Source organism: Paroedura picta, chromosome 3 (genome assembly GCF_049243985.1).
Source record: "Paroedura picta isolate Pp20150507F chromosome 3, Ppicta_v3.0, whole genome shotgun sequence".
Taxonomy (NCBI): domain Eukaryota; kingdom Metazoa; phylum Chordata; class Lepidosauria; order Squamata; family Gekkonidae; genus Paroedura; species Paroedura picta.
The window spans coordinates 15,799,637-15,827,383 of NC_135371.1; the positions used below are offsets into that span (position 1 = coordinate 15,799,637).

Genomic DNA, 27,747 nt, shown 5'->3' on the forward strand with positions numbered 1-27,747 from the left:
TGACAAGAGGAGAGGGAAACAGCCAGACAGCCAGCACACACTGATGAAGCCATGCCATCACCACCTACAGGCCCAACACCCAAGGGAGGGAAGGAACCCACAGTTCACACAGGCAGGGGCAGCCCTTTATCCACGCACCCAGTCAGTCACACAGGAGCAAGACATCACAAGCCTTCAGTTTTCTCCTGAACAACAACTGAACCCAGATTTTGTTATTCTAGCAAGGAACTATCCAGTCTTCATCATCATGCTGGATATTTGTTGTGACGTTGTTTACTAATTTGCTACTAATTTACTCTCTCCTTATATTTGTACTCTTATGATTTTCGTCCCATTGTCTGAGGAAGTACACATGCACATGAAAGCTCATGCCTTGAATAAAACCTTTTTGGTCTTAAAAGGTGCCTTTGGACGCACATTTTGTTCTGCTACTTCGGACCAACATGGCTACCCACCTGAATCAGTTTTCAGGAGTAGAAAGAGTGGGAAGGTTGGGGTTAGTTGTCCTGCCAGAGTAGATTCCATCCTCAGCAACCCCTTCAGTGGCGCCCTCTACCTTGGAGGACTAGAAATAGTCTGGGGAGGCTGTTGGCCATTTGATAAGACTCTGAATCAGTCTTTTCCACCTCTTGACTATAGAGGTACAGCTGAAATATTTTTCAGGCTTCGAGGTACTAGGAAGTGATGTCAGCTGGCCACACCTCCCTGCCCCACCCCCAGAAGTGAGAGGAGCCACTGATCTTTTCAAACCAACCTACATACCTTTTATTATGGATGCTTAATCAGTACAATCCAAACAAGCGCATATCATCCAAATAGGCACCAGCTCCATATTTTACATTGTTTATGTGCCCCATCTCATACTAGGTATGTTCTCCAGATTGTACAGCCTCTTTGTGAACTAGCATGGCAACAGTTTTGGGGGGAGGAAGTGGCATGCTTGTGTGGAAGGTCACCAAGAGGCTTGTTCGGTCAGTTCTTATGAGGTGGGGGGAGCACAACTTGGTAAAAATCTTGAACATTTTCTCCCCAGCCTCTCATCAGGGAAAGGAAGAAAATCTGAGGTAGGCTGTATTTCATTATACCTCCTTCCCACAAATTTCTGATGTAACACTTATTCCTTTGGGGTGGGAGCGGAGGGTTCAGGGATAGGTGTTCAAACAGAAATGGCTCCGCCCACGACAAATGCTAGTTTCTATGTCTGGTGAAGGTGTGCGGAATTATATGCTAAAGTCTGAGGTGACGTACAAACATTGCCAGATGCTCAGCTATCATTGTTTCTGTAGAAATTGTTTGCAACTGAATAGGCTCATCCACCCAGGAGAATTCAGCTGTGAAATCTTGCTACAGGGCAGCCACATGGCGTGATGTCCAAAGATGCATGGGTGCCCTCCGAGAGTCTTTTTGGGATAAGAATTTTTCCCATAAGGAACATCTGAACAGGCCTAAACAAATGTTTTAAAAGGGTGAGGAGTCCATCACTTTGCTCAAAGTTTCATGAACTCTTTTTCCCTTTGGGCATTACATTCTGATGCTTCCGAGTAAAGGAAAAGGCTATCACTTACAACTCAAAAAAGGTTTTCTAACTATATTTCAAATGAATAATTACGTACAATGCCTGGCATAAGCATTAAAAGAGAGCGAAAGCGAGAGAAAAACATGAACGTCCTTAATCAGAATAATCACTGTCAAAAAGCAAGGGGCAGCGTGTTGCAGCCTTCTGCAAAGCTGGCATAGCACAGCTAGGTGTGAGAGAGAGGCTGAGCCATCTCATCTGGTTGTGGGATAAAGAGCTTTCAGGAGAAGAGCAAGCCCAGAAATTATTGTTTGTTGTGCTGGAAGGATCCACTCTCTTTTTAACTCCAGGCTTCTCCCATTGATTGGGTACACGACGCATGTTCTCATGAGACTGAAGCAAAAGCTTGGATTTCTCTGCCTTCCTGTTCGGAATCCAGGATGGGTTTTGCTGACTGATAATTGAAGTCTTGTCTGGTTTTACTGAATCCCTGTAAGAACGCCGCAGCGTCTCTGACTCAGCACACTTTTTGTTGGTTTCTTTTTGCTTTCGGTTGGCAGCAGTGCACTTGGAACGCTGCCCCTCTTTCCTGGAAGAAGACTGCTTTTTCCTCTGGTTGCATTTCTGGGACTTGCCCCTTTTCTCCCGGATTCCGATACTTTTACTTTGCACCTTGTGGCCTGCAGCCGGCTTCCCCTGGTTCTGTGCGTGGGTTTGTGTGAGCCTGTTGTCAGCACGACTGCAGGTGACTGGTGAATGCCTCGCGGCACCCTTTGCTTGATTGTCTCTCTTGATCACTTTCCTCACTGGCGTAGCTTGACATGGTTCTTGAGTAAGGAGCCAGAATCCCTCCCCGCCGCTTTCAGGAGCAGCCGTAGCGGAGTGGCAGGTACAGAGAGTATTGCTGTCATCCTGGCCTGTGGTTAGAATGTGGCTCTTCTGCGGCTTGTTGGTATTTTCTTTGCCTCCAGAGGCACCAAAAGTAGAAGGGAGCTTGCTTTCAGGAGGAGCATTTAATTGTGAAGAGGGAAAGTGATCCGTTGACAGCATACCAGGAGAGGTCTGAGAAGCATTGTCCTTGATGTGGCTGGGTGTCCTGGGTGCAGAAAGGAACGCCTGCAAATCTGCCAAAAGAGCAGGGAGCTGCAGGTGACCTAGCTGTTCGCAGAGCTTCGAGTGCTGCTCATTCTGCTGAGCCGCTAATTGCCCCAGACTGTCCTCCAGCAATCGCAGGCTGCTTTTCAGATCTGAGAATTCCACATTTTTCTGAGTGAAGCAGAATCATTAGGCAAGGTGTGTTAAAAATCTAGGAGTCCCCAAGCACCAATGCACTGATATTTTTTTTTTCTCCCATGTCATTTTCTCACTCTATTTTTCTCTTGCCCTTTCTCCAATAAGTTGAGACAGGGTCATAATTTCTCCCTTCTTCTTCAGTAATCTCAGGGCTCTCTCAGCCTCACCTCCCTCACAGGGTGTCTGTTGTGGGGAGGGGAAAGGGAAGGGGACTGTAAGCCGCTTTGAGACTCCTTTGGGTAGAGAAAAGCGGCATATAAGAACCAACTCTTCTTCTTCTTCTTCTTCTTCTTCTTCTTCTTCTTCTTCTTCTTCTTCTTCTTCTTCTGCCTCTCTAATTCTGCCTGTTTCTCTAATGGACTCTATGTGGTTTTGAGAGGTACACTCTGGCTAGTGGCTAATCTCTTATCTCCTTCCCTAACTGTGTCTTGTGGTTTCTGAGGTGGCTAATCCCTTGTTTTCTTACTTAACAGTCTCTTGGGGGCCCTGCACAGAGGCTACACCTTGCACAGAGGGAGGAAGGCAGGCCATAAATGAATAAGCAAAATAGCATATTTGGATATAACATAGCCTATTTGCCCAGTGCTGGCAAGCCCCAGCAGGCACAGGAGGTAGGGTAAAATTGCTAGAAACTCAGAATTAACATTCTCACATTAGCACAATGTTCTAAGATTAACCCAGATGTTTTTGGGGAAAACACAGGGATCTGGGTGAATTCTAGAGTGCGCCACTGTTGCACCACTTCCAGGTTCATGCTAGATGTGAGATGGTTGTGGTGTTCCTCTGCCATTTGAATTCAGCTGTCTCACAGAGCAGGAGCAATGTGGCCAAGGGCACACTCGAAGAGGAAGAGTTGTTTTTTATATCCCACTTTCACTACCCAAAGAAGTCTCAAACCCAGATCTCCAGGTTAAAGGCCACTGCATTTAACCACTACACCAAGCTGGTCTCTGCAGCTGGACCTACTTCATATGTTTGTGAGGATACAGTGGAGAAGAGTTGGTTCTTATATGCTGCTTTTCTCTACCCGAAGGAGTCTCAAAGCGGCTTACAATCGCCTTCCCTTTCCTCTCCCCACGAAACCCTGTGAGGGAGGTGAGGCTGAGAGAGCCCTGATATTACTGCTCAGTCAGAACAGCTTGATCAGTGCCGTGGTGAGCCCAAGGTCACCCAGTTGGTTGCATGTGGAGAAGGAGCAGGGAATCAAACCCGACTCTCCAGATTAGAAGACAACACTCCTAACCACTACACCAAGCTGTGTTAAGTAGATAATAATGACATGTGATAGGCAGGTTGGGCAAGTGAAGTCTACAACTCCCTTTTGGGGGAGAGGCAAGACAAGGTAGGGATAATGTGGCCAGGAAAAGGGAATATAAGCCAGCTGCGCCTGGCAGAAAATTGAGCTCCTCCAGAGGTCCTCTCTTTGTTGCGCAATAAAATATCTTATCTTTTCTATCTACCTGACAGTCTGGTGACTCTACTTCAAAGTTAGAAGAGAGGTGATTTTCTAACACCACCCCCTCCAGGCCCATTACTGGCCATTTTGGGAGGGGGTGGGTGGGTCAACATGACCATATATGGTCATATCACCTGACAAATGTTTAACAAATTTCTAAAAAATATTTAAAAATTTAATTAACTCCCACCCATTAAGCAAACCCTTCTAGAGCTGACAAGAAACCTCAGGGTTTCATGAAAGTCTGGTTGAGAGAGCTTGCTCCAATAATATTGGGTTAATTTTTATGTGCTTGGCTAGCATTGTTTCTGGTAGTCCATGTCTTCCCAGCAAGCATCTATTCAAAATAGAACCATTTCTGTGATAGATAAGCTTACAATCTTGGTTTTCAGCTTTATCAATAACGCTGTAGGGGATTCCCCCCCCCCCCCAGGGAATGGTATGCTTGTTATGGAATCCCCTCAGTGCCACGAAATGCCAATTCACTAAGAGAAGTCCTTCCACAACCTGGCATGGAAACCTGCCCACAACACAGAATACGGAAATAGTTGCTTTTAGCTGCTTCTGTGTACCTGAGGTTGCAAGAAGAGATATTTTGAAATAAATTGATGGTAATGAGGGGAGCCCAAATATAATTGTATGGGGTTTTGAAATTTGCAAAATGTATTCTCCTGACACTGAACTAGAATCTTCACTTTTGATTGGCAGTAAATTAACACCCTATTTATGAAATGCAGCGGAAAAACTAATTATTATTTCATAATAGGAGATACCGATGAATCTCAGAAGACTACAATTTGATAATTAGTATTTTCTAAAGAAAGAAAAAGCAACGGCAAACTTCAGCCAAATGAAGATCGGTTTCCACACTTACATCTTCTAGCATTTTCTTCATTCCCAGTAACGTCTGCTCCATTTCACCTTTGTCTTTCAGAGCATTCAGGATCAATTCATAATGGGACTGAAATGTTTCTTGCACTAGACATGGAAATCAATACAAACCGCATTTATTCTGTCATCTGTAGGTAAAAATATGCCACTCAAGGTTTCTCAAAGGAATTGGGGCTGAAGTGGTACTGGTGTTTATACAGCCAGGAGGTAACCATGAATTATGGAGCTGAAGGTGGATGTAATGTTTAATAGAGAGGCAGAAAACCCACCAAGTATTCTCAAGCTTGGTGTGGCATTCGCCTAAAGAATACTCTTGTAGCCACTGCTTTTCAAGCAAGAGGCAAAATGGGCTCATTCTAACGACCTGTGTGCATTCCATAGGGAGAGACAATACAAATATGCTGTAGCAATGTGTTCTTGGACATTTTACTTGTTCTTAAAACCTATAAAAAAACAGACATTTGAAAGAAACAAAAAAACTCCAAGCCCATTTGGCCATATAAAGGTAAAGGTAAAGGTATCCCCTGTGTAAGCACAGAGCCTTGGGGTGACGTCCTCCAGCGTTTTCATGGCAGACTCAATACGGGGTGGTTTGCCAGTGCCTTCCCCAGTCATTACCGTTTGCCCCCCAGCAAGCTGGGTACTCATTTTACCGACCTCGGAAGGATGGAAGGCTGAGTCAACCTTGAGCTGGCTGCTGGGATTGAACTCCCAGCCTCACGGGCAGAGCTTCAGACTGCATGTCTGTTGCCTTACCACTCCGCGCCACGAGAGGCTCTTACAAACCCCCAAATTCACACAATACCAGGTTCCTATCCACTGCTAACAACAAAGAAGTGTGGTATAAATAGTACCAACTGATGACATGTCTCCAGATGACGCTACTAGAGAGGCCATCGTAGCTCAATGGCACATCTTCAGCTTGGCATGCAGAGAGTCCCAGATGCAATCAGGTAGAAGGTGATGCAAAAGACCTCGGTTTGAAACCCTGAAGAGACTTCGACAATCACAGCAGAAAATACTGATTTTGATAGCCCAGGTATCTAACACAGCATGACAAATATTCATGTGCAAAGGCCAAGTTTAAAGTTTTGCATTCCTTCATTGTTGGTACACAGTTTCCCAAAACCCAGTACTTGCTAGTCCCAGATACAACTGGGTTTAAGATAAGAAAAACAGCATATTAAGAACCTCCACCAGGAATCTTAGTTCAGTTATTCTTGACTTCTATTCAGGGGTGTATCTATTCTAAAATTTCAAGTACTCTACAGAATAAAACACAGAATGTAGCACTGAGGAAAGTATTCAGCTTCTCAAGCACCTCTCGTTTACAATTTTTTCAAAACTTTATAGCTCTGAAAACAGATTAATAACAAATAACGTGGTTGCTCAAGGCTACAGACTGAAAAGACAAGCCAGAGTGTTGTGGCTTCTTTCTTCCCCATCCCAAGTGAATGTTTCTGAATCAAATATTCTCTTTCAGCTTTCCTAAGGCTGTAAGTTGGTGCGTTTCATAGATACCCTCACCAAGATTAGCACAATCAGAATACTTTATGCTAAAGAAGCAAATTCTGCAAATTTGATTGTCACAGGTCACAGAATCCTGCTTTGCTTGGTGCACAGTTTGGATAGCCATGTCGCAGAACTGAATTTTCAGGTGTGTGGGTGTGAGTGCAGTGCCACACAGTACCTCGAATTCAATGTAATCTGTTACGGTTATACAAAAGTAAAATCATAACCAAAGCACACAGGTGCATGACGTGATCTTCCCTTTAAAAAACAAACATTTGTTTGGACTGTTTCAATTATAATAAAGCAAAAGTATACAGTAAATCATTCTTAGCTAGATATTGTCTATCTGTTCTAAAGAATTGCCATTTATTTTGCTAATAAACTAGGTATGAGAGTCATAAAGTGGGGTCTTTCTTTTACAGCTGCTTACAGATGAGAGCCAGCATGGCGTAGAGCTCTAAGAGCACGGTGACAGACTCTAATCTGGAGAACTGGTTTCGATTCCCCACTCCTTCACATACAGCCAGCTGGGTGACCTTGGGCCAGTCACCATTCTCTTAGAGCTGTTTTCATAGAACAGCTCTGTTAGAGCTTTCTCAGTCCCACCTATCTCACAAGGCAGTGGTCCACAACCTTTTTAAGGCTGCGGACCGGGGGGGGGGGCGATCCAGCAGCCGCGAATGCGGTTTTCGTCAGGTGGTTGGGGGCAGGTGGTTGGGGACCACTGTCACAAGGTGTCTGTTGTGGGGAGAGGAAGGCAAAGGTGTTTATAATTTGTTTTGGGACTCCTCCAGGTAGTAAAAATCAGGGTATAAAGAACTAGCTCTTTTTCTTCGCCCTTTCACTTCCCCCCCCCCCCCCCACTTCTAATTTGATCTATGCTTTCCATTCCTGTTCCTGATAGACAAGGCTGTTGACGCTTGCCATTATTTTCCGGTAAGTCACTCGTGGCTGTTATCACATTCAGAATTATCTCTTGTACACACGCTGTAGCTGCTCCTTTCACACAATTTAGCTGTGAGACTCTTGGATCCCTGAGTATTCTAGAATTCATTCATCTCCTCAATGGGATTTAATAGCATTTTCCAAAAGATCATAGCTCTTGTGCTACCAGATGTGAAACGATTTTTTTCCCCTTTTGCATTATTACAAAAAGCAGCATTTCCAATCATTCGGGCATTTTTTGAGATCTGACATAGCCGTTTTCCGTGGCAAGGACACTATCAGGCTCTTTCGCTGATGCCTCATCTGCAACCAAGCATATTACTTGACCCTACTCAACCTCGCTCAAAAACTAAACAAAGAGCAGAAGTCTCATTAAAAATCCGGCTGCTACATCTTAAAGACGAGTTTCCTAAAATAAAAAGGGTCCTTTCCTTCCAACTAGTTATTTTTACTAATAGCAAATATGCTACCGAACAAAACGATGGATTAATAACACAGTGTGAATGATACGGCTTCTTTTGTTCCCGTTTCCTTCCGAATGATTTTCTTTTCAGCTTATTACTTGAAGCAGACTTGGAAGTGTCGGTGCCCTTTATGTGACTTTTAAATGTATTTGAACAAAACTACGCTCACTCTCTCAAGTTACAGCGATTGAATGGCAGGTCTTATATATTAAAAATCTTAGTGGGGATCTTGAACTGCTACTGTAATTCTCAGCAATTACACCGTGACACTGTGTCGGCTCCCCTGAAGAGGTTCCTAAAGCGCCAGAATAAAGGTCTGGCTTAGAAGGATCAGGTGTCACACTGGTATGTGAGGTTGGGGGACCCATGATTGGATCTCTTGACCTTTTAAAAAAGATTTCAAGCAGAGGATCCTCACACACTTACGCGGTAGGTTAAGCTGCGGAGGAGAGACTGGCCTGAATTCACCAAGAGCTTCCTGGCAGACTGCGGATTTCAATCCATATCTCCAGAGTTTGTACATAGTAGGGCTGCTAGCTCAAGAAGGCCCAGACTATTCCCAAATTACATTTCACCTCCAGACCGCAGGGATCTATTTCCCTGGAGAAAATGTCAGCTCAGGAGGGGAAACCATGCAGCATCACATCCCCCCCGCCTAGTCCACCATCCCTACATGGAGCCCCCAAATTGCCAGGAATTTCTTTAGCCAGAGATGCAAACATACTTTCTAGCCGCCTCATCACCCTGGCTTTAACGTACTATTAGCACTAAGTGAGGAAAATACAAACGGCCGTGTTTGTACTTTGCTGATAGTCAGCAGCCCAGCAATCTACCGCTGTTATTTTTAGGGATCCATCCATCAGCCACTGTACAAAGGTTCTCTTTTTTTTTGTATGCGCACATAATGGCATCTAGAATACAGGCCAGTTTGCAAAATGGAAGCTTTTCTAAGGGATGTTGCATCTGTTCTGCAGACAAGGAGAGTGTTCACCCATTCAGCCACATTAGCATTAACTGCTGCCAGAAAAATGGCCCTGTCAAGGAGGTAGAAAGAGCAGGGCTGGGGAGGGATAAAGGTGTCCATCTTGTTCATGGCCTGCTTCTGTCCTGAGGACTGTTTTGAAGTGTTTTGGCAGCTGAATGTTATTTTTATGTATCTGGCTTGTTTTCTGTGGGTTGCTTATGATATCGTTGATCATTCTTATGCTGTTTTTATGATTTCATTGTAACATTTTTACTTGGTGAGTTGCCTGATCAGACCTCTCTCTATAAAACAATGATTCACAATATCCATACATTGTTTTCATAGCCAAAAGATATATATGGACCATCTTCGCCAGGCACAGCTACTAGTGCCCTACCTGTCTTCGGGCCACTTGACTGCAGTCATCCATGCAACAGTCACCTACAGACTGGATTTCTGTAACTCACTCTACCCTTGTCCTTGACCTGGAAATTGCAGCAGGTACAAAATGCAGCTGCTAGGTCCTCACAGGTACGTCTTGGAGGGCTCATATCCAGCCTGTGCTGAGGCAGCTGCATTGGTTGCTGGTTGCAACCTAGATAAAGTTCACGGTTTTGGTATTAACCTTCAAGCCCATCCGTGGTCAGGACCCCACTAATGTGAGTGACTGCCTGCCTCCCTATGCCCCCTGCAGGGCACTTTGTGGGTATGAATTTGCTGGAGATCCTTGACCCAAAGGATGTGCACCTGGCCTTAACCAGGGACAGGGCCTTTTCAGTCATGGCCCTGACCTGGTGGAATGAGTTTCTGGGATAGCTGAGGACCCTGATGAAGCTTGTGCAGTTCCACAGGATCTGTAAGATGGAGCTCTTCTGCAAGGTCTTTGGTTGAAGCCAGGGCAGTTAAGATCTGGGTCCCGCTGAGTCAACGTGTTATAGGGTTGCTCCCTATTAATCCTCTGAGACGGTTATAGGCCTTCTGTTGAGTGGGTGCACGGAGAGTATTTTATTCTGCTGCCAGGCTGTGTTGTGGTTTTATGTTAGGGGGGATTTTATCGTGGGGTTTTATAATTCTGTTACCCGCCACGAGCCAGTTATGGGAGTGGCAGGCTATAAATTAAACAAGATCATCGCCCCCCCCTTTGGGTGCCCTTCGAGTAGTAGTGCTGTTGTTTTCTAGCACTGGGCCATGTAACATCAATGGCCCCCTCCTAGCCCAAAATGATTAGATATTGGTAGGAGGGTCGAGTTAGGTTTACCATCTGTGGTTTTTTGTTTATTGTTGTATGTCCTGTTTGTAATGGGGTTTTATTTGGACCATTTTTATGATGGATCATTGTAACCCGCCACAAGCCACCTTTGGGAATGGTGGGGAATAAATCACGTAGTAGTAGTAGTAGTAGTAGTAGTAGTAGTAGTAGTAGTAGTAGTAGTAGTAGTAGTAGTAGTAGTATTTTTTAATCTATAAATTACTTACAAAAACAGGTATTTATGATTTTCCCAAAAAGTTTAGTACAACTGGAGACCTTTGCAGCAGGAGGATTATTGATAAAATTACACCACAGCAGAGCACAGCATACTAAGAACTAAGAAAAAGCATAGCCTGAAAATGCCTTTTACACCTTTAGATTTCATGCTATATAAAATTAGGATCACAGTCAGAAACAGCTAGGGAAAAGAAGGATCTGAAGCAACTAATGCCCTTACGCTTACAGCTGTAATGTCCATTCCTCCCCCCCCCAGCCCAGTGTTATTACTATCCACGTGCCCAGAATACTCTACATATGTGGAACATGGACCCAACTTGTTAAATATCCAGACATGTCATTTGGCCCTATGGTAAGTAAAGCCTTTCTAAGTCAGTTGAAGTCAATGGCCTTAGAAGGATGAAACTCTGCTTAGAATAGCACTCTAAATACCAGTTGAATAAAGGGGCAATTCACTATGCAATCCTAAACAGGACTTCTATTCAGTGGCGCTTCCTCCCAGGAAAGTGTTCTTAGATGGCACTGTTATTTTAGCTGTTCTTTTTGTTATGTTTTTGTTTTACTGTAAAATGGATATTTTTACCACGGAAAGCCACCTAAAATTGTACAAAAGCAGCAGAAAAATGTCTTAAATGCGTTAAAGTCTGTATTTTTTTACAAAACAGTAATATACCAGTTGAATAAACTTGCAGTAAAGTACGGCAGAGGGCTCATCTGTCATAGGGAGAAGATGTATATGCTGAGAACAAGGTGCAGTGGGGGAGATGCAGGCATTCAATCAATGTTTGATTTGCTGATAAGTGCTGCAAATCTGTTACAATCAGGAAGAAGCCGGGCTTTATGAGGGTGGGGGTGGTGAATGTGCCCATCTTAAAGATAATTTGCATGTATCTCAGAAGCCTGGATGGCAACGTAGGTCAGCAATTTTGCACAGCAACAACCTGTTTTTCTTTTTTGGCATCAATAGAATTTGCTTCTGCTCCTAGTGATAGCCAGGGATCAAAGGAAGAGACGAGAGGCTTGATGCTATAGAGCAGTGGTCCCCAACCCGCGGGCCGCGGCCTGGTGCCGGGCCGCGAAGGCCTTGGTGCCGGGCCGCGGCTCCCTCTCCCCGCCCCCCCCCCGCAGTAAAAAACTTCCCAGGCCGCAAGCTTGCAGCCCGGGAAGCTTCTTACTGCAGGAGGGGGGGGGGAGAGGGAATCAGGGCCGCACCGTGCATTGCACATGCACGGCTGAAATTGCCAGCATTTGCTGGCAGGGGCTCATTGCCAGCATTTGCTGGCAGGGGCTCATGGGAATCATAGTCCATAGACATCTGGAGGACCACAGGTTGACTACCCCTGCTATAGAGAGCTAAGATGCGCAGTTAGCAAAGTGGGTGGGCAGGAAGGGGTGTGCCAGTGTTTGTCTCTTGTGGCCCTTTGCATACCCAGGGAATTGCTGATTGTCACTGTGGAATGGTAGGTGAATTTCCTCCAGGCCAGGCTAGATCCTGGAGATCCTGGATCACTTGGGCATAAAATTGGGGTCACTGTCAGTAGGCAGGTAGTTGTGAGTTCCTGCATTGTGCAGGGGGTTGGACTAGTTGACCTTGGAGGTGCCTTCCAACTCCATGATTCTATGATTCCTGATAACACTAGGACGCGGGTCGTTAAAGAAGGCCACTGGAAAACAGTGGGAAATGATTACAACCTGCAAAGCCCCATCAGAATGTGGGAGTGGTTGGTGATATATTAGCTCTAAAAGCAAAATGGGAAAAGGCAGTAAGGAGAAGCCGAGGAACTCTGTAAGGAAGCAGCCAGCTGTGGCAATAGACCACAGTAAGAGATCGTGCAGAATGAGAGATCCCACTGAGCCAGGAAGCTTTTTGGGGTGCAATGTTAATATTCCTCCCAGGGAACCAGAATGCCCCATGGCCGTCCCTGACTCTGGTCAGGTCCAGCTGCTTCATTTGACAGGACAATATGCACTGTAATGAATGAAGATGGAATAAGTCACCCGTACGGGATGCTTCAGCCTCTCTCCGCCACTGAATGGACAGCTGTGCCCAGCAGTGGGTGGGAGAACTTGGCTCGCTGCCCAAGCTGTCATTATGCTGTTTTCCATTTTGGGATCCCACTGTGCTAAATCGATGGCATGCTTGTTGGTGAAATTATTTATCAGTGGAAGAACTGCAAAACTGGGCACATGGGCAAGAAAGGGGAGGGTAGTTATAAGTTACAAACAACATGGCCATGTGTTGCACATCAGCTTTCTTCTCTTCTCACCCCTTTCTAAATAATTCTGCTAAAATGAGCTGGCCTTCTATGACGCCATACATTGAAAACAGAGGTGCTCTATTCAGAGCAGTTATGGACTAGGCAATTGCCTGACGCCCCGGGAAGTCTAATACAGCAGCCCACTTCCTGCCGCTGCCTCCCCATCTACCAATAAATATAATCCACACAATTTTCTCTGGGTGGTTTATACCGACAGCTGCAGGCTTTAAAATGTCAATCAGCTTGAGGAAGACTTGCTCATCTTGGACCAGATGTAAGAGTCAGAGGTATTTAGATTTCAAAGGGAACATATTTAACGGATACCTTTCCAAGTCTTCATTGCGGCTATTTAAGATGGTGGGAAGATGATTAACCATCGCTGTAATCCCAGGCAAACAGCAGTGTTTATTAGCAGCCAGTTATGCACAGATGAACCCATTGCAGAAGGAGGAAGCAATATGGTGAAAGTGGGTGATTCGTTTTTAATCATACGCACAACAGTCTGCTACCGTGAGACTCGTGATTAGAGTAAATGCCAAGTGTTCTTTTCCAGATTGGAGGATTTACAACTCAGGAAAGTTAAGACAAATAGGGAGTTTTGCTTGGGATAATTATAGAAAATGGGCATAAAGAAAGCCTGGGAAGGAATCAAGATGTCCACGGCGCAGACACAGGGCCTATCATTATTTGCTATTTGAACTGTATTTGTGAATATCCGAAAGCATTTTAAGAGTGACTCAGAAAACCTTAGTGAACAAAATAACAATACTTATGGAGTACAGGGGTGTCATCAGTATGTGGATGACACCCAGCTCTATCTCCTAATGGACGGCCAGCCGGATCACCCCCCAGAAACATTTGACAGCTGTTTGGAAGCAGTGCCTGGATGGATTGGGAAGAGTCGCCTGAAACTCAACCCCTCCAAAACGGAGGTCATGTGGCTGGGAAGAAGGGGGCAGGATCAGGAAGCGCAACTCCCATGCCTGGATGGGGTACCACTGACATCTGCACCCTTGGCCAGGTATTTGGGGGTAGTCTTCGATGCCTCACTATCTATGGAGGCTCAGGTAACAATGGTAGCCCAGACAGTGTTTTTCCATCTGCGCCAGGCACGGCTACTAGTGCCCTACCTGTCCTCAGAACACCTGGCCATAGTGATCCATGCAACAGTCACTTCCAGATTAGACTTCTGTAACACACTCTATGCGGGCCTACCCTTGTCTTTGACCCGGAAATTACAGTTGGTACAGAATGTGGCTGTGCGGGTCCTCACTAAGTCATCTTGGAGGGCCCTCGTCCAGCTGTTGCTGAGGCAGCTGCATTAGTTGCTTGTCAAGTTCAAGATCCAAGTTTCTGGATCAAGTTCAAGGTATTGGTTTTGACCTTTAGGGCTATGTGTGGCTTGGGTCCTACCTTCCTGTGGGACTGCTTATCTCCTTATGTCCCCGCAGGGCTCTTCGCTCTGCAGGTATGAATCTGTTGATGGTCCTGGGGCCCTGAGAGGCACGCCTGGCCTCGATCAGGGCCCGGGCTTTCTCGGTCCTGGCCCCTACCTGGTGGAATGAGCTCCCAGAAGAGCTCTCAGGATTCTGCAGGGCCTGCAAGACAGAGCTCTTACACCAGGCGTTTGGTTGAGGCCAGTTTTTTAGCCATGGGATTATAAGAACAGGTGTGTGTGTCCCCGTCCCAGCTCAGGGTAGGTGTTAGATCTATCCTGGAGCCTTTAGGTAACCTACCCCCTGGTTTCATTGCCAGTCATTAATGTCCATTTTTGAGGCCAATTGTTTGAAATATTGGGGGAGGGGTTTTTAGGAATTGTCCTGTACTGCCATTTTATTGATATATGACTTGTTAATTTTATGATGGGGTTTTATGGTACTTGGAATTGTTTCATTCATTCATTAATTCATTCATTCATATACCACCGCTCTCAAATTTCTCACGGCAGTTTACAGAAATTCATAAGAACAATAAAATCCTGTAAAAACCCATTAAAACATAATTAAAACACAATATCCCAAAGGCGGATAATCTTTAAACAGCCCGTGGCGCCACGGGTGCCACGGTCTAAATAATTCGTTAAGCCCCCTTGAGGTGGGCTTTGTCCGTGATGAGGAAGCGCTTCTCGCCGCGTCAGACCGCTGTCCGAGGGAGCCTGCCTGCCTGCCTGCTGCCTAAAAAAGCCTGCTGCCTCCGCCGCCACCGACGACGACGCCGACCAGCCCGCCGCCGGTGAGTCCTAGTGCCCGCTGCATTTCCCTGCAGCGGGCTTGCTTACTAGTAGATATATAACCTGTTCAGCAAAGGTCTATTACTCTTTAACTTGGAGCGAGGGACTTAGTTGGTTTCAGCTAGAGGTCCACAGCTGACAACATGGGGAGCCGCCCTGGCCTCAACCATATGCCTGGCGGAAGACCTCCGTCTTGCAGGCCCTGCGGGAAGCTGGCAGATGATTTGTTGTAAACTGCCATGAGCCAGCAATGCTGGGAGTGGTGGTATAAAAGTCCATTAAACAAACAAACAGAATAAACAAGAATACATTATTGTTTAATTAGGCTCATCGTGCTATCTGGCATTACTTATTCCCATGAGCCCATTGGTCCACCGATGTCAGCCTTGACTCCTCTGGAATGTCAGTGGCCCTCCAAGGTCTCCTGTTGAGGTCTGACACATTCCACACACTACCTGGCCATTTTAGCTGGAAATGCCAGGGACTGAACCTGCGACCTTCTGCATGCAAAGCCATGGCCCCTCCTCTGCTGCCTGACAGAAAACCCCAGCCAAGAGTGTTCACTGCTCAGAATCACAGTTTTTTCTTCCTCTCTTTAACCACATTTTACAAGTGCGTGGGGGAACTGAGGCTGAGATGCACAGTGATATGTGCACAGCCAATACAGCAAGCTCAGCCTGGATTTGAAGCCATGCCTCCATGTTCCTTTGTCTGTACTTCTGCACTGCCCATGACAGACCCCCTCCCACCGGATGATGGGGCAGGTGGATGTTCACCAGGTGTCTAGAACAAAAAATGATGCTATAAAAAATTAAGATAGTGGCAATCAGGGGCTGTCAGAATCAGGTTAATCTCTGTTTTCACAGAGGAATTTAATGTGTACTTTATTATGTACAAAATAAGCCAATCTTCGTCTCCTGGAGCTCTGACTTCAAAGACCAATACTGAATAAGGCATGACATTTTTGGAGCTCTGCCTCATTATAGCTGACATTGTTTACTGTATCTGAGTGAGGAAAATGTTCCTATGGAACCCTTCAGGATAAAAATCTGCATTTCATGCAACCTTCTATAGCTAAATTTGCTGGCAAGAGCTTGCTTTTGGATATATAGCAGGCATGCTTTAAAAAATAAGAAACAGGCACATGCGGGCACATGCTATAACACAAGTCTAAGGCAAGGTTCACAACAAGTATGGTGGGTAGGCTACACCAGTGTAGCGTAGTGGTCGGAGTGCTGTCTGGAATCTGAGAAACCCAGGTTCAAATCCCTACTCTGCCATGGAAGCGTGCTGCTGGGTGACCCTACACCAGTCACATCTTCCCAGAAGAAGAAGAAGAGTTGGTTCTTATATGCCGCTTTTCCCTACCCGAAGGAGGCTCAAAGCGGCTTACAGTCACCTTCCCTCTCCTCTCCCCACAACAGACACCCTGTGAGGTGGGTGAGGCTGAGAGAGCCCTGATATCACTGCTCGGACAGAACAGTTTTATCAGTGCCGTGGCGAGCCCAAGGTCACCCAGCTGGTTGCGTGTGGGGGAGTGCAGAATCGAACCCAGCATGCCAGATTAGAAGTCCGCACTCCTAACCACTACACCTAACCACTCATCAGTTGTCATTGTGAAGATAAAATGGAAAGGAGAATGATATGTAAACTGCTTTGGAGTCATACTGGGGACAAAAGCAGGATAAAGGTAAAGGTATCTCCTGTGCAAGCACCGGATCATGTCTGACCCTTGGGGTGACGCCCTCTAGTGTTTTCATGGCAGACTCAATACGGGGTGGTTTGCCAGTGCCTTCCCCAGTCATTACCGTTGAACCCCCAGCAAGCTGGGTACTCATTTTACCGACCTCGGAAGGATGGAAGGCTGAGCCAGCTGCTGGGATCGAACTCCCAGGCTCATGGACAGACAGCTTCAGACAGCATTTCTGCCACTTACCACTCTGTGCCACAAGAGGCTCAAAAGCAGGATATAAGTATCTAAATAAATAAACATGGCCAGATGATCAGTGGTGAGTTGATGGAGCCTAGCAACCCTATCTGGTTCCTAATCAGCCATGGAAAGCAACAATTTCTGGATAGTTTTCCTAACATAAACCTGTTCTAGTGTTCCCAACCAGTTGGAGCCTGGAGGTCTCCCAGAGTTACGTGAGAGTCCAGCTAATTGCTCCCAATAAGCAGATTTTAGTGAAGAAAATCTCTTTATTGAAACTATAATGAACCTAGCATCTCTAAAACTTTGCTAATGCCCCTTGTGACCACTGATGAAGTAACCATCTCTGGTTTTCCCTCTGGTAAAGCATCCTGCCATTAAAGGAATGCAGAGTGAGCATTGTACAGACTAAGATATCTGCCAGGTGCCTTGGAAGCTTGCCTGATGCAGGGGGAAAGTCCCTGGAAGCTTGCCCAGAAGGGAAGATACCCCCACCATGTGCCCCAAGATGGACAGGGGCCTTAGGCTGATTGGATAAATGTTTATCAAACTTAGTACAGTGTGGTTAATTAGATAATCATCTATTTTGGGTGTGTTATTCTGACTGTATAAAAATCTGTACCTGTTATGGCTCTGGGTGGATGCTGAATTTCAGACATGATACAGTGCCATCCCTTTTAATGCTGCAGCTATTAAAATGGTATATTGAATGAATTCTCTGGTCTGGTATGAATAATTGGACCTGTCCCCACAATGGGTAAAAACAAACCTGAACTCCCTAGCGTGGGCATATGTATCACCATTGCCCCTTATTAACCCCCTGCTCCTGCAGCTCCCCCCAAGCGTGAAACAATCTAGGTGCCCTTCCTGGATAGACCTGAGAATGAAAGTTAGATACAACTGGATTCCCAGACGCAACTAAGCCATCTACATTCATAATGCAGGATCAAAGGCAAACAGAACAAATGACAAAAGCATGTGGATGCAGGGCTGACAGCACTGCTCTCTGGAATACAGAGATCAGTTCCCCTTGAGGAAATGGCTTTGGAGGAAGGACTCTATGGGATTATAGTTACTGAGGTCCTTCTCCACTCCAAATCCCACTTTCCCTAGGTTGCACCCCCAAATCTCCAGAAATGTCCCCACCTAGAGTTGGCCTCTTGTGGCGCAGAGTGGTAAGGCAGCCGTCTGAAAGCTTTGCCCATGAGGCTGGGAGTTCAATCCCAGCAGCCGGCTCAAGGTTGACTCAGCCTTCCATCCTTCCGAGGTTGGTAGAATGAGTACCCAGCTTGCTGGGGGGTAAACGGTAATGACGGGGGAAGGCACTGGCAAACCACCCCATATTGAGTCTGCCATGAAAACGCTGGAGGGCGTCACCCCAAGGGTCAGACATGACTCGGTGCTTGCACAGGGGACCTTTACCTTTACCTAGAGTTGGCAGCACTGCCCTCTGGTGGTAACAGAATTATCCAACAACTTACTTGTCTTTGCAAGGTTGCCCAAACCCTCCAACATGGATTTTAGAGTTTCTTCAGACTTATCCAAGGATGACTGCAACTGGGGGAGGGGAAAGTTAATCAGAAGCTGAGAGACTGATACTTTTTTCCATTACTGTTACTATGACAGCTTAATCAAAAAGCATCAAAACAAAATATTCCATTATATTTTATCATTTGCATGGCAAGAAGGCCACTATTCTGTTAACTAGAAAATGGCAGGCGAGAGGGAAGGCGGGAGGGGGATGCAGGAAAATATATCCTGTTCTTATTTTCAACTTATAATTGGTATTTTACTTACCTTTTGAAGATTTTCTTTGGTGTTCCAGATGAAGCTGTTTAAAAGCTCACTAAAATGGAAATATATAAACAACACGAAATTTGTATGCAAAACACTCTCAAATGAGGAGGTAAATAGGATAACTTCATGAGAAGGCAAGCATCACACAACAAAACAAAGATTTAAAAGGTCTTAATTCCCTATTAAAATGTTTACCTCCAGGGAACTTTCACCTTTATAGTCCAAATAGATTTCATCAGTAGGAATCCCCAGTAGATCCCTCCTTCTGAAATGTTGATAGATGGCTTGTGCTAAGCCAGAGATGCTAGTAAATTGCAGAAATGAATATTTCAACAAGCTAATTTTCAATTTGCTAAGATGATTTAAAAGCCTGCGGTAGCCTTTTTTTATTAAATCTGAAAGAACAAGGAAAAACAAAATCCGAAGGAATTACTAGAAAATAAGCTGAACACTTGGGGAAGATGCTGAAGAGAAAAATTGTCTTTTAAACTCCACTGTTCTCTGCCCCAAGGAGTCTCAGAGCAGCTTATAATTGCTTTCCCCTTTCTCTCCCCTTGTGAAAAAGGTGGGCCAGAGAGAGCTCTGAGGGAACTGTGCTGGCCCAAGGTCAGCCATTAGGCATCCTGGGTCACTCTACTGGCAGCTTAGATTTATTTCCCCTATGTCCACCCCCGGAGGTGATAGCAGATGGGATTTTTAGTTGATTTCTCTACACCGCAGTATATCTTGGATTTTTAATGGATTGTGTTGTATTTTTTAGCTTTTTGAGGTATTTTTATTGAGGATTTTATGTATTTTGTAACCTGCCAGAGTCTTTCGTGAGTGGTGGGCTAGAAATAACAACAACAACAACAACAACAATAATTTGGAGAAGTGGGGAATCAAAGTCTGCAACTCTTAACCACTATACATTATACCACAGTGGCAGCATAGAATGGCACCTATGAATTGTAGGAAGTAAAGGAATTATGGAAGGAATTCAGAGGAGGAGGATTCTAAGGGAAACACCTTGGAGGTATTCCAAAAATGGGCATAATGCAGAGGGGGCTATCACACTGAGATTTCCCCTGGGTGGAACATATTTAAAACATATTTAAATGTTTAAAAATGAGAAATTAGCATCTAAAACAAGCCAAGAGGCTAAAGCTAAAGTTATATGCATTCTGAGATAAATCAACATACATTAAAACTGTGCCTGTTACATATTTGTCCGTACCTGTGTTACAGGAAGCCATAGCAATGACTGCAGCAGTTCCTATAACTTCATCCACCAACTCATTAAAAAACATCATTTTACATTCCATGCAAGGCATGAGCCTTGCCAGGCAAAGGATGGTTCTGAGATACTTGCGACTAATAAACAGCCAAAACAAGCACTGTGCTTTTCTGAGGGCTAAACTAGGTGCGATATGGGAGACTGATGACTCATTCTTAAATTCTCTGGCAAGCATCCATTCAATGCAACGTTTTGCTGTGGGGCTGATTCTGCTATGGGGTGTTTGCAGCATGCACGTGAATGTTAAGACCAGTCAAAACCAGGTTGCAGCAGCTGCTTTCAGGCCCAAATAAAAATACTAGGAGATGTTATCAGAGATCTGCATTTTGTATCATTTATCTCCTTGTATAATGTGATTAAAGCAAAGGAGCAGCCCGGTTTTGCGGGCACATGAGCCAGCTTGATGCAGTGGCTAGGAGAGGCGGCTTCTAATCTGGAGAGCCAGGGTTGATTCCCTGCTCCTCCACATTCTGCCTGCTGGCTGACCTTGGGTTAGTCACAATCCTGTTAGAGCAGATCTCACACAGCAGTTCTCTAATGGCTCTCTCAGCCTCACAAGGTCTGTTGTGGGAAGAAGAAGGGAAGGCAATTGCAAGTCATTTTGAGATATCTTCAGGAAGTAAAAAGCAAGCTATTAAAACCACAGGAATGCAAAAAAGAATGTCCCATTTGATATTTTAGCTGGTAATGATACAACCTACCCTGATTTTTTTCAGGGGAGGGTGAAATATGTTTGTGGAACTATGTTTAAGGGATAAGTTATTAGCAGGCAGAAATCACCAATTATTATTATTGTTATTGTTATTGTTGCTGTTGTTGTTAATTGTATTTATATACCGCCCTACCTATTACCATGGAAACCTTTCATATGAAGAAAGGCTGTGGGACTTCCCAGTTCATGACTAAAGGAGGACATCAGACAGAGGTTTATAAATCTATGCATGGGGCAGAGAAGGCGGACGCAGAGAGCTTTCCCTCCCACTTCTAAAATGCTAGATCTCAGGGACACCCAATTAAGTGAAGAGGCAATAGATACAGGGTGGGCAAAAGGAAATATTTCTTATTGCAGCATTCATTGTCAGTGGATAGCCAATACAACAAATAGAAGAAGAAGAAGAGTTGGTTCTTATATGCCGCTTTTCCCTACCCAAAGGAGGCTCAAAGTGGCTTACAGTCGCCTTCTCATTCCTCTCCCCTGTAAGGGAGGTGAGGCTGAGAAAGCCCTGAGATTCCTGCTCAGTCAGAACAGCTTTATCAGTGCTGTGGCGAGCCCGAGGTCATCCAGCTGGTTGCATGTGGGGGAATGCAGAATCGAGCCTGGCATGCCAGATTAGAAGTCCGCACTCCTAACGACTACACCAAAATAGCTTTAAAAACAGCTTTAAAAACAGATGAATGGAGAATAGGTCCGTTGATGGCTACAAACCTTAATGACTAAAGAGAACCTCCACAGAGGCAGTAAAGCTCTCAATCCCAGTGCCAGGAGGTGACATCAATAGAAGGCCTTGGCCTCTATGCCCTGTTTGTTGCAACTTGTTAGCTGTTGTGTAAATCAAGATACTGAGCTACATGGCCCACAGGTCTGACTGAAGAGCACTATTCGTATGTTCAAGCAAGCTTATAAAAAAGCAAAAAACATGTGTGTTTACTGTAACTCAACAGTGAGATTTCCCATATTTGGAAAAAAACACAGAGTTGTTCCCCCACACCACCCAAAACTATCACTTTTGCTGAACCATTAAAGCCCATTCTGCCAGGCCCTTGGTCTCCATTCATGTCATGCCTTTTCAACTGTTTCATCCTTGATGTTTAATTAATATCATGTTACGATATTAATTGAGACATGTGTGCCAGATAAGAGAATCGCAAGCAGCAACTGACTGCTAATGGATGAAAGTTGCAGAACAATGGAGAGACACAGACCATCTGTGTCTCCCCGTCGTTCTGCCCACTGGATCAGCAACTATTTTGATTTTTTAAATTTTTTTTATTTATTTATTTATGCTTAGATTCCTATAAAGGCCCCTTCCAGCTCTGCTGGCTTGGGACAGTTCACAGCCTGGACCTATGTCTAGACTTAGGCTAGACATAGGACACTTCCTCGGGAGGTGGTGGGTTCCCCATCTTTGGAGATTTTTAAACAGAGGCTGGATAGCCATCTGACAGAGAGGCAGATTCTGTGAAGGTTCAAGGGGATGGCAGGTTAGAGTGGATGAGCGATAGGGTTGTGAGTGTCCTGCGTTGAGCAGGGAGTTAGACTAGATGACCCAGGAGGTCCCTTCCAACTCTATGATTCTATATCACCATTGAACCCAATCCAGTGGTTCCCAACCTTTTTATCACCGGGGACTGGTCAACACTTGAGAATTTTACTGAGGCCTGGAGGGGGGATAGTCTTTTGCCAAGGGACGTCACCGCCACCACCTGAGCCCCTGCTCCACTTGCTTTCCCACTGGCACCCCTGACTTCTCACCGCCCGCTGGGGGGCGCTGCCAGTAACAGCTGCGCAGTGCCACGTCAAGGGGGAGCCCCAGCCATGGCGGCTGCTGGAGAGCACCAAAGGGGAACTGGTGGCAGAGTGGCAGGGCAGCCCTCAAGGCAGCAGCCGGGGAGAAGGACAAGGAGGAGCCGTGGCCCGGTACCGACTGATCCACGGACCGATACCGGTCCCTGGACCGGGGGTTGGGGACCACTGCCTTAGTCTATCATACTGAAGGAATAAGAAAGACTCTTGCACTGTCTTCCACCTTTATATAAAACAAAAAAGGAGCCCTGGGGAAACAAAGTCCATAGCAACGGTTCTCTGCAGACCCGGATAGCATTTACACAGCATGATGCTTTGAGTGGCAGGATCATTATGACAAAACAAGAAGAAATCACAGAACAATTTAAAAAGCAAACTAAGCATTTATAACCCGGATTGTTGTCAGTTCCTCTTCTACCTTGCTTATGAAAGATCTCTATTTTCCTCCCATCAACATTTGCTTCATCAGGAGCTTCTGAATGCATTTCAGATGGTGAAATAAGCCACTGTAGTTGCCTGAACACTTTTAAGCGAAATGTAATTTGCCTTGAAGAACACAAACCTTCTTTTCAGATATTCTCCCTTCCTCTCCCCCCACTCTTGAATAGAATATACAGAGCTGGAATTATTCATTAGTCTACAGAAAAAAATCATTGATCCTTCAGGTTTGGGACTGAAGCTGTTACCTTGCTCAGCAAAAACCTCCTGTGATATTTTTAAAAAAGGATCAACATAATCCTCTCTTTCTAACAAAGAATAGAGGATGCCAAAGGAAAGCTGCCCTGTCAAACAGAACACATCGCTTTGATGAAACACTTGTTTACAAAACACGATTAGTAACAGAGATGCAAGAGTTTTTTTAAAAGGTTCTATTTCCCACTCAGTACACACTTATTATGCAAGTAATGTCCTATTATGTACCTATTTAATTAATATTGATGGGATGCCCTCCCATATGAATCAAACAATCTGCAACTGGAGCCCATCCAGAGCTAACATATATATCTCTGCAATATAAAGAGTAATAAGCAACAGTAAAGCCAGTTTGGTGTAGTGGTTAGGAGTGCGGACTTCTAGTCTGGTGTGCCGGGCTTGATTCCCCGTTCCCCCACATGCAACTAGCTGGTGACCTTGGGCTCACCACAGCACTGATAAAGCTCCTGCCACTGAAAAAGCCTGGAACAGAGAAAGTACTTGGGGACAGGCTGTGGCTTAGCGGTACTATATCTGCTTTGCATGCAGAAGGTCCTAGCCGGTTCAATCCCTGGTGCCTCTAGTTAAAAAAGAATCAAGTAACTGGTCACATTAAAGGTCTCCAATTGCAGGGAGCTGCTGTCAGTCAGAGTAGATAATACGGACGTTGATAGACTCAGTATGAGGCAATTCCTTGTGTTTGTATGTGAATGCAATTCCAGTTACATCTGCTGGTTTTCTCTGTAGGCTCATGGCCTCCCAGGCTATGAATTTCACTATGATGCTAATGATTCGTTGCAGACATTTCTCACAGCTCTATACACACAGCACATCCAAACTGCTTTGTACTTCAGCTGGGAAATCAGTGCAATGGAAGCAGGGTGGAATTTGAGGAGATATTCAAGTTACCCTCACAGGACAAGCATCTGAGGGAAATCTGTCAACCAACAATAATATCAGGCACAAAAGAGAGGGGAGAGGACATTACTGGGCACCCTATTTTGCAAGGCCTTGTCACAGCATTTCCCATTACTGTCCAGGTACCATAACAGGTGATCCACCTCTGTATACCTTGCTTCACTAAATAGCACAAGGCAGGTAAGTCTCCATGTGGTCAAAATGTTCATCACAAGCCACTATCTCCATCCCACTGGCAATTGCAGAATCTGCCACCACCAGAACCAGCCTGAGAAATGGGTCCATTCTAAACGATAACCAACCTTTCTTTCAGTGTAAAGAAATTATAGAATAATTTTGTTGAGCAAGACATCTCCAGCTCCATGTGCGAAGGCTGTCATTAGTTATATGTATAGCCCACGAGTCCACGTGAGTTTCCCCAGTGGGCAAAGAGTAAGTCCCTACAACCTCTGCATGTTGGGGAAATGGTGTAAGAAGGAAGACTTATGCCCCGCTTCCCACGCACTTGGATCCTTGATCCAAATTGGTCTCTATGACCACTTATGCACTGGAGGTTTCATGCTGAGTTTTAGTCATTGCAGGTTGCCCCACCTCTACCTGTACCCACACAGGGGAGCATTAGGCCCGGTGCCCCTCATCTGCCCCCGATTTGTGCTCCTGCATGGGAGCTGGGGCAGTGAAGTTCCCAGTGCATAAACGGTCCTTGTGCCTGAGAATCTTTCAGCATACAGAAGATTCCAGGATCAATCTCCAGCCATGTCCAGTTAAAAGGATCAGGAAATGGGTAATATAGGGTCTTCCTGAGACCCTAGAAAACCACTGCCAAGAATAGGAAACAATACTGACCAAAGTGTTCAGGATTGCAGCTAAAAGCTTTTCTACAGTTTAGCTAGAGCCTCTTGTGGCGCAGAGTGGCAAGGCAGCCGTCTGAAAGCTTTGCCCATGAGGCTGGGAGTTCAATCCCAGAAGCCGGCTCAAGGTTGACTCATCCTTCCATCCTTCCGAGGTCGGTAAAATGAGTACCCAGCTTGCTGGGGGGTAAACGGTAATGACTGGGGAAGGCCCTGGCAAACCACCCCGTATTGAGTCTGCCATGAGAACGCTAGAGGGCGTCACCCCAAGGGTCAGACATGACTCGGTGCTTGCACAGGGGATACCTTTACCTTTATAGTTTAGCTAAATCTGCACTTTAGCCCTTCTTACTTCACACTGTTATAACTTTAAATTTAGTTTAAAGGTAAAGGTATCCCCTGTGCAAGCACCGGGTCATGTCTGACTCTTGGGGTGACGCCCTCTAGCGTTTTCATGGCAGACTCAATACGGGGTGGTTTGCCAGTGCCTTCCCCAGTCATTACCGTTTACCCCCCAGCAAGTTGGGTACTCATTTTACCGACCTCGGAAGGATGGAAGGCTGAGTCAACCTTGAGCCGGCTGCTGGGATCGAACTCCCAGCCTCATGGGCAGACAGCTACAAACAGTATGTGGCTGCATTACCACTCTGCACCACAAGAGGCTCTTAAATTTAGTTTAGGCTGGTATTAATTGCAGTTAAGTAGGTTTAATTGCTAGAGAGGAGTTGTTAACTGCAAAGTGCTTCAGAATTACATCCTCAGGCTTCAATTCCTGAAAAAGCTACGCTCTTGGTTTCACTTTAGATTCATACAAGAGCCAGTTTGCTCAGCTCTTCATTTTTTTTCTCAGTGTTTTGTCACTTGTGCTTGTTCATTCAGTCTGTTTCCTATATATCCTACATGTCTTTGTGCGATCTTTTTCTCTTTATTATTTCTTTTCTAAATTCCTGTTTCCGTTAACTACCTTTTATTTATTGAAAGACTTTTAATAAAATTATTTTTAAAAGACAATGTTTGTCCACATATTCCTCTACACCCATGCCCGTTCTCCCTCTGCTTTTGTCCTGAGTGGGAACCCAAAGAATTTTACATAATTCTCCTCTACTTTGTTTTATCCCTACAAACATGAAGAGTTGAGTGTTATACCCTACTTTTCACTACCTGAAGGAGTCTCAAAGCAGCTCACAATCACCTTCCCTTCCTCTCCCCACAACAGACGCCCTGTGAGGTAGGTGGGGCTGAGAGAACTCTGACAGAACTGCTCTGTGAAAACAGTTCTATGAGGACTGTGACTAGCCCCAGGTCACCCAGCTAGCTGCATTCCCATTCCTGCTAGAGGAATGGGAAGGTGACTGTAAGCCGCTTTGAGCCTCCTTCGGGTAGGGAAAAGCGGCATATAAGAACCAACTCTTCTTCTTCTTCTTCTTCTTCTTCTTCTTCTTCTTCTTCTTCTTCTTCTTCTTCTTCTTCTTCTTCTTCTTCTTCTTCTGCATGTGGAGGAGGGAGTGGGGAATCAAACGCGCTGCTCTTAACCAGGTTAGGCTGAGCATGTGTGACTGGCCCAAGGTCACCCATAAAGTTTTTCCATGGCAGAGCAGATGTTTGAACCAGTCTCTCCCAGATCCTGGTGTAATAATCTAACCACTATATTATACCACATTGGGTACTTATTTAGTTCTTACAAATTCAGAACATGCTAGAGGTTCTTCTGGACAACCCCACATGTCCTTATGCAGCCACTTGCCACAGCCAAGAGTAAGGCTGATACAGACAACAGAGCTGTGCAGACAAGCAGTATAAAAAAGATGCAGTGATTGCAGAATGGGACTGCAATGCAGGTAACGGGAGTTCTGCAGTCATCAGATTTTGCTTGGCTGAGGCTCAGGATAGTTATTTTTCCCGTGTTTAAGTAAGTGGCAAAAACTTTGTACAACATTCTCCAGCCTGCTCCTTATGCAAATTAAGACGATCTCTAAGCAAAAAGATTGCCATAGTAGGAGTTACATAACTTTGCTATTTTCAACATGAACAAATCAACTACCTTCACAGCTTGCAGAAGATGCTTACTTACCTATCGTGCTTTTCCTTGATCTTTTTCTTTTTATCTTCAAATTGCTCCAAGACACTTTTGAATCTTCCAGCAGGAAAATTAAGTGAACTTCTTTCCTTTTCATCCCCACCAAAGAGCTGTGGTTTAGACTGGTATTTGGCAAAAATACTTGGTTCACTCTGTTTACAAACAAAATGCAACTGCACTGAACACATAGATAAATGTTGCAGGCCTATAGACACTCTCCTGGGAGTCAATCCCATGGAATAAAACTGTTCTTCTTGCTCAGGATTGGTCCCAAACTAGACTAATGATTAAGTTTATAAATTAGATTTATTACCAAGTCCTTGCTCTTTTTCTGTGTACCAGTTATTTATCCTTTAAAAATGTGATTACATTGTTCATGGCTCGCATGACATTTAACATAAAGCAAGATGAAACAAATACAATCCAGAGTTTTTAAAAAAAATCACAATAATTCATACAACTAGAGTAGCCAGAATCCAGGAGGGAGTTGGATAATTATGGGATAGTCCCATAATTAACTGCTCTCCAGACTACAGAGATCAACCTGGACACATTCCTTTCTAACAGCTGTGGCAATCTGGAAGAGTTTGCTGGAAGAAATGAGGAGGGATCCTAACAATTCGACAGGCAGTATAAGACTGTCCTTTTCAGGCAGGTTTCTGGTAG

The 27,747-nt window shown here is 45.0% G+C and overlaps 1 protein-coding gene across 4 annotated transcripts in view; it reads right to left on the bottom strand.

Annotated features, from left to right (window-relative positions):
- Nucleotides 1-765: 765 nt before the first annotated feature.
- The window catches only part of IHO1 (interactor of HORMAD1 1), a 55,376-nt gene continuing 28,394 nt past the window's right edge, over nucleotides 766-27,747 (bottom strand). For all 4 annotated transcript variants that reach the window (XM_077324875.1, XM_077324876.1, XM_077324874.1 and 1 more), the window contains exons 4-8: nucleotides 27,076-27,233; nucleotides 18,743-18,791; nucleotides 18,427-18,502; nucleotides 5,140-5,243; nucleotides 766-2,782 (exon numbers count right to left, since the gene is read on the bottom strand). In XM_077324875.1, the coding sequence (XP_077180990.1) occupies nucleotides 1,670-2,782; nucleotides 5,140-5,243; nucleotides 18,427-18,502; nucleotides 18,743-18,791; nucleotides 27,076-27,233 (1,500 nt within the window). In that variant the 3' untranslated portion in view covers nucleotides 766-1,669. The remainder of the gene's footprint in view (nucleotides 2,783-5,139; nucleotides 5,244-18,426; nucleotides 18,503-18,742; nucleotides 18,792-27,075; nucleotides 27,234-27,747) is intronic.